A 17,023-nucleotide genomic window follows, 5' to 3' on the forward strand; every position below is an offset into this window, starting at 1 on the left:
GGTGTTCTCTCAGGTAAAAACATAGTGTTTTTGTTATTTGTATTTTTTCCACGTTCACAGGGGCCCCTAACCCCAGTGAATTTGGAGGGACGAGTGTACAACGTAGGTCCAGATTATAAGGTTGTCCTATAGAGAAACAGATGGCCCTGAAGGGGAGGCTTCAAGCCTCCCCAGAGAAAGCCGGAATTGGGCCATAGCAACTGCATGGTGCAGTCCCAATACAGCTTTTTGCTGGCCCAAAAAGAAGCAGCAAAATGCCGTTCCTTTTTGAGCTGGCAAAAAGCTGGCTTTTCTGCTGCAGCTTTGCAGTGCTCCTGTGGCATATAAATGCCAATCTACAGGAGATTCTCAAAGCTGGCTGCCGTGTGGTTGGGCGTTTGGCATGACACCAGCTTGGGGCAGCATCAGAGCGTATGACATCTAAACACCGCATTCTGATGCTGCCCCTGAAGCCAGCGCAAATGGGCAGTCTGTTTCGTCCCTTCATGTTTTAAGGTCCTTTGTGGAGGGCTTTCTCTTGGCCTCTGCACCTTCACTGGAATGTTTGATGAGTCCAAATAATTAGCAGGACTTTTCACACTTTTTGAGTAATTTTAGGTCCTACAATATAGTACCACTAGATTATTTCTGGAATTTATAAGAGGTTCAAAAGCAGATTGCAGTAGTGGTAAGAGCTGCCATTTAAAAACTGAATATGTGGTGCCTAAAGAAACTGTTGATTTTGACCAAGATGCATACATCTTTTTAGAAGAGTTAAAATGAAATTCATTCAATTTTTACTAATGCAACAATTTCAGTAAAGGGTAGCCATAAGATTCTTTGTTGTATTCTACTAGGTATCTTAAAGACTGCCACATCTAAGTATAAAGAAGGTGCTATTGTGATGGAAATTCAGACTGATATTTTACTCATCCTATCAACTCTTTGTGAAAATGATGTTCATAGAAAGGTTTGTATTCTCACTTTGTTGTACCAAGTTGCAGGATACAGACCACCAGAAAGAGGCGGCTGGGAGCTGCCTCTCTTTTCCGCGTAGCTGCGCCGCAGCAACCAAATGGCATGGCTTGGCTACATGGAAAGAAAAGGAGCACTGAAAAGCGACTTCTTTTAGCGCTGCTGCAAACTGCCTGCGGTGGCGTGAACATATCGTGGCTGTGTGCGCCCATCTGGACAGCGCGCAGCAGTGATGTCACAGCTGTGTGTGCCATGTATACGGCGCCACACAGTGATGACGTCCTAGTGACATCCTAGGGTTGTGGGGCGTCTGGAAATGGTGCCCCGAGGCAACCCTAGCACGTCGCCAGGACGTGCTAAAGTGCCCGTCTGTCGAGGGCCTATGTTACCGTTTTACATTATCTCTCATGTGCATAGAAGTATTGTAGCTTAATAGTTTCCTTATGCAGGTGAAATACTCTTTGCTTGTACACTGCTCCCTCGGGTTACGAAATTAATTCGTTCCGCGGCCGCTTTCGTAACCCGAAAAGCCTTCGTAAGCCGAATTGCCATAGGCGCTAATGGGGAAAAGCCGCGTTTCGTGCGAAAAAGCGCCGAAAAGCACCAAAAAAATTTTTTCGTAACCCGAAAAACATTCGTAACCCGGAACAATTATTTCCAATGGGATTTTTTCGTATCCCGGAAATTTCGTAACCTGGGTATTTCGTATCCCGAGGTACCACTGTATTAAAAAATATAGTACAGTTTGCCTGCGGGCACATTTTACACAGCTTCCAGCTTATGCAGAAGCCACTTGGGGAGGAAAACAATGGCACGCTGCTCTACCACATGCATGTGCCCCATTATTTCCTATGCAGCTCGAGCATAGGTGGATTTTCCCTTACATGGGGGGATCTGAAACAGTGATTAATCTTGGGAGGGCAAAGGAAAGTGATAAGTGAACCAGTACAGTAGCTTTTCTTGACTTTGTAGAATCCAAGGATGCATGATAAAATCCATCTGGATTCTAAGTAGCAGATTGAGTTGCTTTTGTTGTAATGGGTATAAACCTGGTTCCAGGCTTCCTCATCAGTAACAGTAAATAAGAGATACAAACAGGAAGTGAATGTGATGGTGATAATAATTGTCAAGTGCAGTAGAAATTATTATTAATAATACGTATAGTTCTTCCAGAGTAATGTAGTTTTGACTGATACATCAATAGGAACTCTTTGGATGGGAAGGAGTGGATACACTTATTCCATTTTTGAAGATGGATGCCAAGAAATTCTATAGTGGATTGGGTCATAATCGTCTCCTTTTTAGTGCTCTGGACTGCTTATGGTAAATACAGCTCTTTTGAAAAGTTAATCATTGGAAGGTGGGTATATCCTTAGCTCTCAATAGCCACATTCTGTAAAAGATGATAGTGGCAATGAATCTCTTCCCTCTGTTTATAGATTTTTAAAATATGTACTGATCATCATAAACATTAAAAAATTAAATCATAAAATGTGGTTTATCTTCTTAAAGTTTATTTACTTTTAAAGTCCATAAACAACCCAATCAATTTTTAAATTTGTAATGCAGTTCAGAGATATGGATCTACTACAGAAAAAGGTATCTCCCTCACACCTGCCATTCTGACTGTTCTCAGAGGTCAGGAAACAAGAAAGGCCTCTTTTGCAGATTTTAAATTATGGATTATATAAATGGCCATTCTTGAAGTAACTTGGACCCAGATCATATCAAGTTTTATGATGTGAAGCCATCACTTTAAACTGGACTCAGAAACATACCGATAACAACTTCAGCTGATGTAATATGAGCATAACATGTACGATCTATGTAACTCCCACCAATATTCGTGCAACAGCATTCTACAACTTGGAGATCACTATGTATAATTTAGGCCCGTTCCGCACGGGTGTAAAGTGCGTCCTGGGGACGTACTATGGTTAGGGAAAGTGCGTGCCTTACGCACGCACCTAACCCTAGTACGTCCCCAGGATGTACAAAATGGCGGCACCCGTTCCACACGGGGGGCCCCATGACTATGTCACGACTGCTCGGCCCCTTTCTCCGTGTCCCTGCTGTCAGGTGTCCTTGGGGCATGAAGCCCCAAGGACACCCCTTTCCAGGCCACGGGGAAGCGGTCTTTTGCCACTTCCCCGCAGCCTGGAAAGCGGCGGATCAGGGCCTCAGAGGCTGCCGCTGTGGCAAATGGGCGGTCTGTAACGCGCCTCAGTTTTACAACTTCTGCAGGTTTCTTTTAGAAAAATCACATACAGATGTGCATAATAAAAGAGAAATACATCAGTTTATTCCAAACGTTGGGACTTGGTCAAAGACATTTTATTGACTGAGTTGAAGCAGCAAATGGTATTCCTCCCTCCAGGTGAAATTATGTTATATAGAAGCCTGGTAAGGTTATTGTATACCTGAGGCAAGAAATCACAAGTGCTTTTCCCACTCCCTGGTAACAAAGGTACTGCTATAGTTTTTTGTGGGTTTTTCGGGCTATGTGGCCATGTTCTAGCAGAGTTTCTTCCTGACGTTTTGCCAGCATCTGTGGCTGGCATCTTTAGAGAAGCCCGAAACCCCCCCCCCCACACACACACACACACACAAAAACAACCTATGGATACCGGCCATGAAAGCCTTCAACTTCACAAAGATACTGCTACAAAAACAACCTAGCTAATAATATGCTATCCTTCCATGATGATCAGCCTCCTAATGCTGGCAGTAAACTTGTAGCCGTTGTGTTCTTTTGATGATGCAGAGTTTAGTTCCCTACTTAGGAAAGGTAACACAAAATGAATGTCCAGTATGTAGTTTATGGGTTTATCTACAGAGGCCACAATACTCCAGGCTGCTTCCAGGTTCTTCTGGCCCGAAAGCTGCCCCATATTCCACCTGTTACCTCTGTTGTCTATATATGCATCCCTGCTGTGTCACCTGGGACCACTGCCACTAGAACGGGCCACTCCCTCTGAGGTCAGAAACGAAGTGCCCAATGTCAATCACACAACTGGTTTTCTCACTGTGACCTCAGAGGGAGCAACTCACGGCAGTTGCACCTGGTGCACCTGGTGAGACAGTGGGCTGTGTGTAAAAAGCCACCTGGCATTGCTATGAAGTTCTTTGGATCTTCCTGCAAAATCCAAAGCAAAGGCTAAATTATTTTAAGCCAGTTTAAAGGAGGAAAAGCATGGATTCAGTGTAGAACTGGCCTTACATTGTGAAGGCAGTCCACACTCAAATAGGGGATTTGGCCCTGCTTTGTGAAGACAGGTCTCCATGAGGATGGGAGAAACTGCATTATTTGGCCTGGGTAGACATGTCCTATGTCACTGAAAGAGTTGACCACAGGACAGTTGAAATCTTGAGTTTATGGTTTTCTAAACCTGGCTGTGTTAAGTTAATAACAACCAGAACAGTTCATAACTGCATTCTTTTGAATAGCAAATAAGAGGCTTATTCAGATAAGTGTTCTATTAAAGAGAGAAAAATTGAACAAGAACTACACAGCTTTCTTACAAAGCTGTTTCCAAAGTGTAACAATGAAGCTCTGAGTACTTTGTGAAAAAGTAATTGAAGTGAGAGTTTTTCCCTCTTTTGAAATGTGTAATGTGAGTTCTTTGTAATTTCTGGAAACAAAGTGAAATGAGATTCTGCAAACTGAAATTATTTTCATTTAAGGTGCTGTATTATGGGGTGTCTCATTTTAGAGGACTATTTTCTTGAAAAAGAAGGAATCTTCACTCTCCTTGATTTGTTGATGGTAAGTAATTTGAACAATAACTATTAACACTAAAAGTATTACATTACTATTCCGTATAGTCATAGGGTTCATAGAAGCAGATTCTCTAAGTAGAAATGGAAAAGAAAACCCTCCAAATCTTAAAACCTGCTCTGGAGGACTAGGAACCATTAGGGTAGGTTTTCAGTGTCAGAAAAGTCTGTAAGACAAAGGATTCAAAAATCTTGACACTAACACAAGTATTTTATTGGATTTGGGCATTATGTTACTAAACATTTACAAAATGTTCAAAACATTCTGAAGAATTTTTAACTTATTCTTCCAGTAAAAAGCCTATTATATGTGATGAATAAAAAGAAAACAACCACAGCTCTTAGATGTATAATCTAAAACACATTACAGATGCAAAAGGGGGCGAGGGAATAATAAAACAAGTAAATGAAGACACAATTTTTAAAAATTGATAATTCTTATTAGGAATTGGAAAGCCTCTAGGTTTTTCTTTTATAATCTTTGTTATGTTTCTACTTGTCAGAAATTATAAAAAAACAAACTGCAGCCACAATTAGTACTGCTGCCATAAAGACATCAGACACACTGAGAGAAACATCAGTTTTTCTATCTAAAATATAAAATCCTTTCTGAAAACACAGATACCCCTAAAACTAATAGGTAAGAGATACACACTTTTATTCTGTAAACATTGATTATACAAAAAAAGCAAAAAACTGTTTGTCAGTTATTTATGATATTTTAAAAGGAGCAGCAGTTCTCAAGATTTTAAATTTAACACCTGATATCAGATGTCATGCAAAATGTCATGTTCCCAGAATTAGTGGATCTAAATGACATTAGTAAATTCTACCTTGTGAAATATTTCTTTATCCCATCCACAGGACTTATACATTAAATATAGATAGTCACCAGTAAACCTTTCAGTCCTTTATAATTCTTGGGTTGAAGTGCACATAGCTCCATGTGACCGTTACCTCAAAAAAGGTGGGGGACTTTGGGGATCCCTACTAAATATGACAGTATTACTTTAACTGTTGGGGAAATTAGATTTTACAAAAGGTTAGGTTTTCTTTAGGACCATATATACCAGTAATGACTGAGGAGAACTCCAGGCTTGGGTGAATTAAGAGAGTTTTGTTTAGAAAATAGGCAGAATGCAATCACACACACTCCATAACCGTTCACACAGATACAGCTTTCAGAGCTAACTGAAATGAAAATACAGAAACCAGATAGCAGTGATTAAGGGGTTTGTAGAGGGGTAATAATTACCTATCCAGTAAGTAGACCCTGGAAAGCTGGTGTGGTTCAGACTGGGGTGAGGGCAGCATAGTTTCATACAAGGAGCGCAGCCTGGGACAACTATGCATATTGTGAGCATGCATACTGGGTTCCTGAGACCTGTACTTAAAATCTAGCCCCGAGTGATGGGCTATCTTGTAAGGTAACATAGGCTAGGTGTCCTTTTGTAGGAATCAACAATGGGATTCCAGGCTGGTTGATGGTTTTAATTTTAGTGTGACAAAAACAGCAGTTGGATTAGATATCCCCAGGATGGGTGGACAGGGAATTTTGGTTAGGAGCATAATAGGGAAGGCAGAGAGGTTGGCTTACTGTTTTAGGTGCGATGAAATCCTTTGATTCCAGGTGCAAGAGAAGCTTTTTAAACAACCATTTAGATTTGATTGTCTTGTCACCTGGATGTACACATGCCTTGGGTCATGCTTCTTTTCTCCTCGGAACCTGACCTAATGTTCCTTAAAGGTCATCAGGCTCTCAAACACATGCTGTCTCCAGATATGAGATATGAAATATGGAGACTACAAAATATAGCGCAGGATGTGCTAACATAACAGGCTTTCCTAACTCACTTCTTTGATTCAAAACACACTGTAGAAATAATCCAGTTTGAGACCACTTTAGCTGCCCTAGCTCAGTGCTAGGGAATCCTGGGAGTTGTAGTTTATTGCAGCACCAGAGCATTCTGACAGAGAGGTGAAATGTCTCTCAAAACTACAGTTCACAAAATTCCCTAGCATTAAACCACGGCAGTTAAAGAGTCTCAAACTGGATTATTTCTGCGATGTGCTTTGGACCTTAGTTAGGAAATAGTCCATGTAGCCAGTCTGAGTGCATGCAGAGTACTCAGCACTATTGAAATGAATGTGAAGGGTCATTTGTGCATTTGGTTTTCTATGCTCACAATGGTCATTAGAACAAAATATTAGTCTTCATGGGGTTTTATTATAATAAATGTAAGGAATTATATTTACATTTTTCATTTTACATTTTTTCCCTAAAAGTTAAATCAAAAGAATGTATGCAATCAGATTCTTGGAATATTAGTTGAATTCTGTGACAATTCTAAAACTGTTTGTCATATCAATACTTGGCGAGGGAAAAAAGGCCAAACAGCAGCAAATCTGTTAATACATTTGTGGAGACAAGAGGAGGAGGATATGGGAGTCAGACATGATAAAGTTGGAAGAATTGCTGGTAAGCATTCATTTACAAAGCATTTTATATAATTACCCTTGTATATGTAAGGCATAAGCAAAGTTTTAAGACAATCTAATTTTTTTCAAAGAATTGAACACCAAAATTTTTTAATCCTACATATGTGCTTCTTGTGTGAATATGAATAGGCTTACAGATTTTTTGAGAAATACAGTATGTTGGTCACAAAGACTGAATAAGACAAACGTTTGGAAGTCACAAGTGACCATGGTTACCAATTACAAAAATTATCCTGCAGGAGCTGAGGGATCATATCAACTTCCTTTTTTCCCTTTTTACATATACTGGTCAATTGAAATATTTCATTTTTGCTTTAGAACCAACCAACTTGGGAAATGTGGTTTGTTCTAACCCTGGTTTAAACCAGAATTAGATTTTGTCTCATAGACACCAACATGTTTACAAAAATATAATGTCAGAAGTAGATAGAAAGAGGTGCTTTATTCTCTTCTTACCGCTAGATGGCATTTGTTTTATCACTTACAAAAGTATATTTATTGTTATTGAGTGGCTTCAAGTTGTTTCTGTGTTTTGGTGACCCTAAGGAAACCCTATCATGGGTTTTTCTTGGCAAGATTTGTTCAGAGGGGGGTTGCCTTAGCTTGCCCCTGAGCATCTATTATTAGTGCTCTGTATTTTCTTACTGAGGATGGTTTGCGTAATGTTTCATCATTTAGGCATACTTCAAAACTGAATTATTTCCCCAAAATATATCAAGTTTCTTGAAAATAATATTTTGTACAAACAAAACTGAAATTGTGAAGTCGAAGGCTTTCATGGCCGGCATCCATAGTTTTTTGTGGGTTTTTCGGGCTATGTGGCCATGTTCTAGAAGAGTTTCTTCCTGATGTTTCGCCAGCATCTGTGGCTGGCATCTTGCTGGCGAAACGTCAGGAAGAAACTCTTCTAGAACATGGCCACATAGCCCGAAAAACCCACAAAAAACCTGAAATTATTTATAATCACAATATAGTAAATATTTCCTGATGTTTTGTTTTCATTATCCAACCAAATGCTGGCTTTTAAATTTCTACCCCACCTTTTAACCCAGAGATTTCCTCAAGATAGCTGACAAATCAAAAGTTACAAGTTAGAAGGTAACATATAACTATCATTTCCATAATATAATAAGATTTAAAAAAAACATTTGCTTTGCTGAAGAACATGAGAATAGCTGTTTGGAGCAATTAGTAGAAAACGCATAGTGAATTGTACAAAAATACTAGCTCTTCTTCTTTGTCTGGGTGCATTGTGGCCTTGCACCTGTCAAAATGTTCCAGAGTGGAATAGCTTTGATGGGAACCACACATCCTTCTCTTCTGTTGCACATTCAAAACTACTCAATTCCTTTTTGTCTGCTGTAACAGAAGTATAGTTCAGGGTTGACTAAACTACTTTCTTTAATCTCTTTGTTCTTTCTGTATTTCACCCCACTCTCCCATCTCAGGTTTTGAGAAGTTTCATTCTTACTATAGCAGAGTGCCATCAAATGGATCCTTCACCGATGCAAGTCTACAAGCTTATTTTTTTTTCTGTAACTTTATTGTTCCTAGGAGTGATGGAAGCCTTATTTCTTACCTATTTTCAGTTTATCAGTACATTGACCCAAAGAAGTTCAGGGTTTCATCTTCAGTGCAAACACTGGCTTGTGCCAGTTGAACTGAAATATGCCTGTTTCCACATAAACCAACAGCACTAGTATCACAAATTCTTTCACTTCATTAATCCAAAGAAGTCAACATCTGTACCAGCACAAGGATTCTCTGACCAGATAGTTTGAGGTCTTCGTGTTTTTATGAACTGCATGACTGTTATAATTGCTTTCCCCAGCATTCAAAGGGTAATTTTTTTTCTGTACATAGATATCTGTCTTCTCGTCATGAAATCAATGCACAATCTAATCATACATCTTGCTCAAACTGTTAAACTGCTTTGGGACTTGGGACTGTCGTCAGCCCTCACAAATTCTTCCTGTACTCCCTTGTGTGACTGAACTTACAGAAGCTTAATTGGCTGCTTGGAGTGCTTGAGTCTGCCTTTCTTTGGCTCAAGCAAAAACATTAAAACTTCTCACAACTCAAGTCATATCTCATCCTTAACCAACAGCAATTCTTCAACAGGTGCTGGAATTCATGACTGCTATAATAGCACTCATCCAGTTTACCTGTGTGCATCTACTCACTCTTTAGTAGTGGTTTCTTCACAACTGTGACCCTCACAAGGATCCTCAAAGGAGACATTTACAGGTCCCTCTGAGTATTATGGCAGATCTAGAACGGTTGACAAGCCAGAAGAACATTCTAAAGGGCATCCCATTCCATTGAGTCCATCCTTCTTTATCTGCCATGACAGATTCCTTCCTTTCAGGTTGGGCCATGTACTGTCATTTTTGCAGGTTTAAAAACATTGTTCAAAGGATGAATTGAACTTTCACTCACATCCATATTCTGGAAATTCTAGCTGTGGTAAAGACACACATTTAAACACAATCTAGTAGGCAAAGTGGTGCAGATAACATCAGACAACAATACTGCAGTCTTCTACATAAATGAACAGCAAGTACCACTCCCAGTCTCCTCAAATTCTGGATTCTGAGCTTGGTGCATTGTGATGAGCATCTTTCTGGTTGCAAATTGCCCTTAAGGAGTGAGGAACATATTTGGAGACCCAGCAGAGTTCAGTCATTGCTACATGAATAGTCTTTTGCTATTAGACGACATTCAGCACCATTGTTCGACAGTGGGGATGACCAGTAATAGATGTCTTTGCCTGTGTGGCCAACATGGCCATAAAAGTATGACAAATATTTCTTGAGATACAGCTTTTTCTACAGTGGCAAAAATCTATGCTGTATATGTTCTCTTCAGTCCCACTTCTAATGAGGGTCCTCAAAAAAATTCAGGATGACAGATCGGACTGCATGGGTGGCTATGTCAGTCTTGATTCACCACTCTCCTTCATTTCTTCCACCATAATTACATACAGTTACTGATGTACCCATTCTCTTACAGGCAAAAGTGGCATTGTTTCTGCAAATCTGATGTGGTTGCCTTAGATATTTTGATCATGCTTAAATTCCTGTTCTTTTAAAATGAGTTTTTTAAGTGGTTCTTCAGTAGCCTTGACCACTTTTTAAACTTCTAGTAACTCCACCAACTGTTGAGTGTGGTACCAATGTCTGAGCTATTAGAGCCTTTGGCTTCTACTGTTACACCCTTGTTAACTTTCAGTGTGGCATTTTTTGTAGCCATTACACTGAGTTAATGAGTTTCTGGCACTGAGGTGTGATAATCCTTACCTTGCCTTATTTTATTGTACCCTTGCATTGAGACAAGGTTTTCCTTCAACCTGCTGTTTCCTTTCTCCCCAAGGTTGTACCACCTGTCTCAATACAGTGGTACCCCAGGATACGAATGCGCTGCCTTACGAAATTTCCGGGTTACGAAAAAAATCAATTGAAAAAAACTGTTCCGGGTTACGAAGGTTATTTCGGGTTACGAAAGAAATTTTGGTGCTTTTCGGCGCTTTTTCGCACCAAATCGCGGCTTTTCCCCATTAGCGCCTATGGGTTTTCGGCTTGCGAAAGCTTTTCGGGTTACGAACGCGGCGGCGGAACGAATTAAATTCGTAACCCGGGGTACCACTGTATGTTGTTTTACCTATATCTCAACAAATCTTCATTGCCACTTGAAATCACATTGTATTTGCTTTGGATGTTTTGGCATGTGCTTGCTTTTTATGTGTAACAGACTTCAGTAGGTCTTCGGAGCTCTTTGCTGTGTTAGGCCCAAGCATGGCCTAACAATATTGCCACAAAGAGCATTCAAGTGGGTTGTAGACGCAATTGAGATAGCTTATCAGATTACTAAACTACTTGAACCTGGCCTCTTGAAGAGTCACTCTACAGATGCTGTACTTGCATCTCCAGCCTTTACTATGAAATGTGCCATTAACTGAAACTATGTAGGGCTGCCCCCATTTTCCCAGTCCAAGACATTTCATGAGACTACAGACAGTGCTACATCCTGTAGGGATGTGAAGTTTACTTCAACAGTATTGTCATTTATCATCACCTGCCCTTATCCACGTCTGGTAAGTAACTTGCAAATCTGAGGCATAACTACCATAAAGGAGAAAAACAGGTTGGTTACTTTAACTGTGGTTCTTCAGGTAGCCATGTGCACACTGACACAGCCCTCCCTCCTCCTCTCTTTTGCAGGTCCAGAATTTGTTCTTCATGTCGGACTGTGGAACTGAGGAGGGATAGCTTTGGTGTGCTGGAGTACTTTAATAGGAGGAAAGGGGGCAGGGCTTGTGCCAAAGTTACTCAAGTGGAACATTCTGATAAAGTCTCTATGTATGTGTATTTGTGTGAGTGCAGAGATGATCACTTGAAGAACCACAGTTACAGGTAAGGAACCTGAGCATCATAATAGTAATGTTTCATTTGGAAAATAAGTGGCTTAAAACAGTTTTCAGATTTCTAAAATTGGTAAAAAGTTGATTCTTAAAGTATAAATACATTGCGGGCCCTTCTGCACTTTTTTAAAAGCTTCATTAACGTCCTTGGAATCTTTTGCCCTTTTTTTGGTCAAAAAAAAGGTCTGTGGAGTATGGGGGGGACACAGGGCTACCAAAAAAGCTTTGGAGACTCCATGCAGCTCCAGAGATCCTATTTACCATATATAGTTGTAAATAATCAAGATATTCACAGAGGTCCAGATCCTCTTTGACATTTAAATATCAAATCTATCTGTCTATCCATGTATTATATTTGAGTGAGCTCCTGTCACTAGTCCCAGCTTCTGCCAACTTAGCAGTTTGAAAGAATGCAAATACAAGTAAATAAATAGGTACAACTTCTCAGTGGGAAGGTAACAGCGTTCAGTGCAGTAATGCTGGCCACATGAACACCAGAGTAGTCCTCGGACAACAATGGCTCTTCGGCTTAATAACGGAGATAAACACAACCCCCTACAGTCAGTTACAACTGGACGTTCATGTCAAGGGACTACCTTTACGTTTATTATATTTGAATAGAAATTTACAATTGCTGAATATCTGTGTATTCCTTATTTTATGTTGTAGATACAAAGAAGCCATTACTTGGCCAGTTCCAGAAGACACAAGAAGTGATTCCAATGCCTGCCAGTTGTCCCACTATTGCTGTCATGGATGTTGCAGAAAACATGAGAGCTAAGATTTATTGTATAATTTGTAAACTAGGTAAAGACCACATAAACTTAATCTGTATTCTATTGTATCCCTACATTATGTAGTTTCAAGGTGGATATAAAACGTTAAAATAATTTCTGTTATATAACAAAAACCAGCTTGGGTTAACAGAACCAAATAACAGAGTTAAAGGAAAGTATATAACAACTGCTTTTAGTTGTTTAAATGCAGTGATGAGTTTTGGGAAGTCCACCATCTTTTGCTACTGTAGTAATAAGAAAGAAAAGGGGCTATTCCTCCTTGCCAACCAGCTATTAAGGATATAAGAACCAGGAGCTACCTAACTTTCACTGGGATCATTTTGTTTTGCTGAAGTTATGCATCTTTAAATTGCTGTGATGATGTAAATCTTAATACAGTAGTATGATTTTTTTCAAGGTAATAATTGATTCATTACTTTAGGCTTTGAAAATTTGCCTGGCCTCTCTGCAAAGGATTTTGTTACACTTGCTATTATACGTAGATATCTCGACTTCAAGGTAAGAGTTTATTTTTGTAAATGTGGTTTTCTGTTTACAGCTTGCAACAAATAGGAATAAGAATGTACAGCCTAGTAAATTTATTTCCTGTTCTATTATGCAGGATAAGTTAGAATTTTAAATGAAAAAAACCTTGAAAAACGTAATTTTACTACATGGTGAATCTCCCTTCAATTCGTTGGGAGAGGCAGGACAATATAAATAAAACATCATCATCATCATCATCATCATTATTATTATTATTATGATTGGGATCAGAGGTGATTTGGATTTTGGATTTTATTTATTTATTTATTTATTTGGGGGAGGGGATTCTGGAATATATGTATTTGCATATACATACATAATGAGATATCTTGGAAATGGGACCCAAGTCTAAACACAAAATTCATTTATGTTTCATATACACCTTATATGCATAGCCTGAAGGGAATTTTATACAATATTCTAAATCATTTTGTGCCTGAAACAAATTTTGTGTACATTGAACCATCAGAAAGCAAAGAAGTCACTATCCCATCCACCTATGAAAAAGGTTTCGGTTTTTAGAATATAGCCCAGTTGCTCCAACTGTGGGCTTGCCAGCTATGGATTTAAACATCCACGGATGGCAAACCCTATTACCCCTAACCGTGCATGCATGCAGCCATTGAAAACCATGGGACTTGAGTTCCTGCGGTCTTTTGCATCCACAGTAGGGTCCAGAACAGAACTCCCACAGATACTAAGGGCCAACTGTATTTCAGATTTCAGAATTCCATATAAGGGGGAATAAAAGAGACTCATCCATATACATGAGGTCAATTTATACATGAGCATATATGCTAATATAGGTATTCTCTTAATCTATGTTATTTGGATCCTAACTTCAGTAAGACAGAACAAATTTATATTTTTACAGATCTTCCTTCTGGTAATACTAGCTTACCCAAATCCATTACAGTCATGTACACAATAAAGGAAAACTATAGGTTATGTCAAAGAGATGGTGTGAAGTTTGAACTTTGATATTCTAGGAGACACATTGAAGTTTGCTGAGTTTATAGAATTGCCTAATCCCCAGGACTCCGTTTTCCAGTGGAGAAATATAAGGGATAAGTGCTCCTCACATATCTTGATCATGCCCTATAGCTATTGGAATTCCAGTGATATTCAGCTGTTTTAATATGTTTTCTGGTCAGCTATCTGTAGTTTTTAAAAAATGAAAGAACATTTCTGTATGGCTTGCCTGTTAGTTTGTTTTGTTGAATATATATATTTAAGGTATAGATGAATAAATTACCTTTTTTATCTCCTCATTTTTTCATAAAGGTTGGTGAAGTCTGGAGTGAAATGTGTGCAGAACTTGAAAAAGAAAATTTCAGACTAGTCACTCCTGACCAGGAAGTTTTGCAGGTTATTACTGATGCATTTGAAAATGTTGGAAGGATGGTTGTTTCCCTCCAGACTGAAATGTTAGAAAGCCAGAAATACCAGGAACTTCAGGAGGAAGAAAAATGTTATGCTAAGGTAAGCAAAGAAGCAATTATATAAGAGAGTCATTTATGTAAAAATAAATTTATTTGCTGATTACATATTGATATGAATTGTTTTCTTTAAAAGCTAAAAAGATATGTGATTTCTCACGTGTGACCTATACTCAGATCAATTTTGGATGGGAAGTCATATGCAAATATGTTGTGAGATCAATTGTCAGTGCTACCTATAGTTTTACTCAGTGTTATGTTACCTGCCTTATGAGCTTCATCCTACTCTGAACTACAGAGTAAGATTGCATTTAAAAACAGGAAGCTGAACTGTGCCACTAGAAACATTTAATTGAAGGTGTTTTTTTTTTACCCTTATTATTCTCTTTCATACTCTAGATTAATTCACTTCATAAGCAAAGGGAAATGGTCAGTAAGTCTTGGGAAAATTTCTTATCTCGGACATCAAATTATGAGGCTTTAAAGGTAAGCAAACAGTTCAGAAGACCATGTTAGAGATAATATCAACTGATGCTTATTTTTTAAGCTATTGTGCAGAAAGTTTTATTGAGGAAGCCATAAATTCTTTGGGCTGAATACAAATTTTAGTTCCCCACTGGAATAGACCTATTGAATTAATGAAACTTTTATGTAGAACATGTATGTTTATATACCATTCAGCCACTGATGGAGTCGTCTACTGTGGTTAGAACTAGCAACTTTATTTAGGCCTTTTCTAACTAATGGTATAAAAAACTAGAGGAAATGCCAAAGAGATGCCGATAATATATTCATAGGACTTTCTCAAGTTTCTGACATATTATACCTTTTGGCTAATGTTTTCATCAATTACATAGAAAGAGATTTTATTCGTAACATGTTTGTTGTAACTTGTCAATCAGTTAATTTATCTGTAACTCTTCTTACCATTTTGAGGATAGAGTACATCATAATGTTTAGAAGAAGTTAATAGTTAGAAGGAAAAAACCTACTAATCCATTGAAACTAAAAAACTGTGAATGTAAAGAAAGACAGTTGGCTGTGATGTGCCATGTAAACCTCATACCTGAACTTTGTGAAATTTTTATAGAGAGCAAAAAGGCTTCAGGAAAAATCTATAGAAATGTCTAGATCAAAGGTGAAACAATATAATGCAACATTCCATCCAACTGACATTAAAGGCCTAAATACAACTGTAAGTAAAATACACACTTCCTCATTTTTATCCAGATTAGTATAAAATGTTTCAAATGATCTCATACAAAATAGCTGTTGTACATCAAGACACAGCAGGTATTCAATGAATTCTATGTATTGTATTTACATTTTGTAATATATCAGTTGTATTCAGTCAAACAAATGTATTAGCATTGCAGAAAAGTTGTACATACAAGAATGTTGTGCTAATGGTGCAGATTTTAAGCTCTTCAACTTTTATAGTTTATCTCTAAGAAGAAAGATGCCTTTAAAAGACTTCTTAGTAGTTAGGGAGAGGAGAAGAAGTGATTGAAGCCATATGGAGAGTAGAAGATTTGAAATTATGATAAATGGTTTGCATTTATGCAAACAGATGTGTGAAAAGGGATACAATTTTTCTTTATGTATTATACCTCCTTATTAGCTATAACTATCTATTGTTTTTCAAGTTCCTTTTCATGCCATGACTGTACAAATAGTAGATAATATTTTCCTCACTCATATAAATGCTACATAACCCTCACCTAAAGCATAAGATTATAATGTTGTATATTCACATTTCAACTAAAATGTAGATCTAGAACAACAGAGTGCAAAGCCATGAGAAAACAAGCCCAATAATTGTTTATATATTTCCTTTGAAAATATATTTTTAAAGAATGCAAAAACTTAAGAATGTCTTTTTTCCATGGAACAGTTAGAAAAGAATACTGGAGACTAGCTCTTGTTTCATCTTGCCAGAGCACTAAGTAGTGTATTTTGTTGTTACAGATTACATCTGGTCGCCTAGTAACAGTGGAAAGTACACCTTCTGAATTGACTGGAGGCCCACTAGCTGATACAGATCTTGCACTTAAAAAGCTCCCTATTCGCGGAGGGGCTTTAAGAAGGATCAAAGAGGTTAAAGTAATAGATTCATTCAAAAAAGGTTCAGTACCTGTAAAATAAATGTTGCCTAATACTGCTCTAGACAGTTCTCCCAATTAATTTTTATACATATTTTAAGCACCTATTTGTATAACACTGAAAAATATAGTTATTTTTAGATAGCTTTTTGGCTCTAGAAATAATGCAAACATCATGATGTTATTGAATAAATTCAGTGCATTACAAAAATCATTGAGGTCTAATCATTGCCAAATTGACTCAATTTGCATTCTATTGTTACTGAGAGGTAACATAAATGCATACAGTAATGTGTATTATCATGACATTTACATTGGCAGAGATTTGAAATACAAAGAAAAGAAAGCATTCACTTAGAATGTAAAGTGAAAGTGGCATTGGGAGTCACTGTCATAATCCAGTAATTGCTTCAAAATTATGTGAATAAGAGAAATGCTGGATCACTGACGTGTTGTAGGCAAAGACTTTAAACTAATAAACAGTCCCAAGGCTGATTCATACATTACAGT

At 38.1% G+C, this 17,023-nt stretch overlaps 1 protein-coding gene across 2 annotated transcripts in view; it reads left to right on the top strand.

Annotated features, from left to right (window-relative positions):
* The window catches only part of CFAP69 (cilia and flagella associated protein 69), a 37,768-nt gene extending 20,999 nt beyond the window's left edge, over positions 1 to 16,769 (top strand). The window contains exons 14-23 of one of the 2 annotated variants that reach the window (XM_042475595.1): positions 837 to 949; positions 2,159 to 2,277; positions 4,639 to 4,720; positions 7,018 to 7,210; positions 12,320 to 12,457; positions 12,869 to 12,945; positions 14,257 to 14,454; positions 14,811 to 14,897; positions 15,502 to 15,606; positions 16,380 to 16,769. In XM_042475595.1, the coding sequence (XP_042331529.1) occupies positions 837 to 949; positions 2,159 to 2,277; positions 4,639 to 4,720; positions 7,018 to 7,210; positions 12,320 to 12,457; positions 12,869 to 12,945; positions 14,257 to 14,454; positions 14,811 to 14,897; positions 15,502 to 15,606; positions 16,380 to 16,556 (1,289 nt within the window). In that variant the 3' untranslated portion in view covers positions 16,557 to 16,769. The remainder of the gene's footprint in view (positions 1 to 836; positions 950 to 2,158; positions 2,278 to 4,638; positions 4,721 to 7,017; positions 7,211 to 12,319; positions 12,458 to 12,868; positions 12,946 to 14,256; positions 14,455 to 14,810; positions 14,898 to 15,501; positions 15,607 to 16,379) is intronic. The other variant, XM_042475596.1, reaches the window with a different exon arrangement.
* The last annotated feature ends 254 nt before the right edge of the window (positions 16,770 to 17,023 follow it).

This window comes from Sceloporus undulatus, chromosome 6 (genome assembly GCF_019175285.1).
Source record: "Sceloporus undulatus isolate JIND9_A2432 ecotype Alabama chromosome 6, SceUnd_v1.1, whole genome shotgun sequence".
In the NCBI taxonomy this organism is placed as follows: Eukaryota; Metazoa; Chordata; class Lepidosauria; order Squamata; family Phrynosomatidae; genus Sceloporus; species Sceloporus undulatus.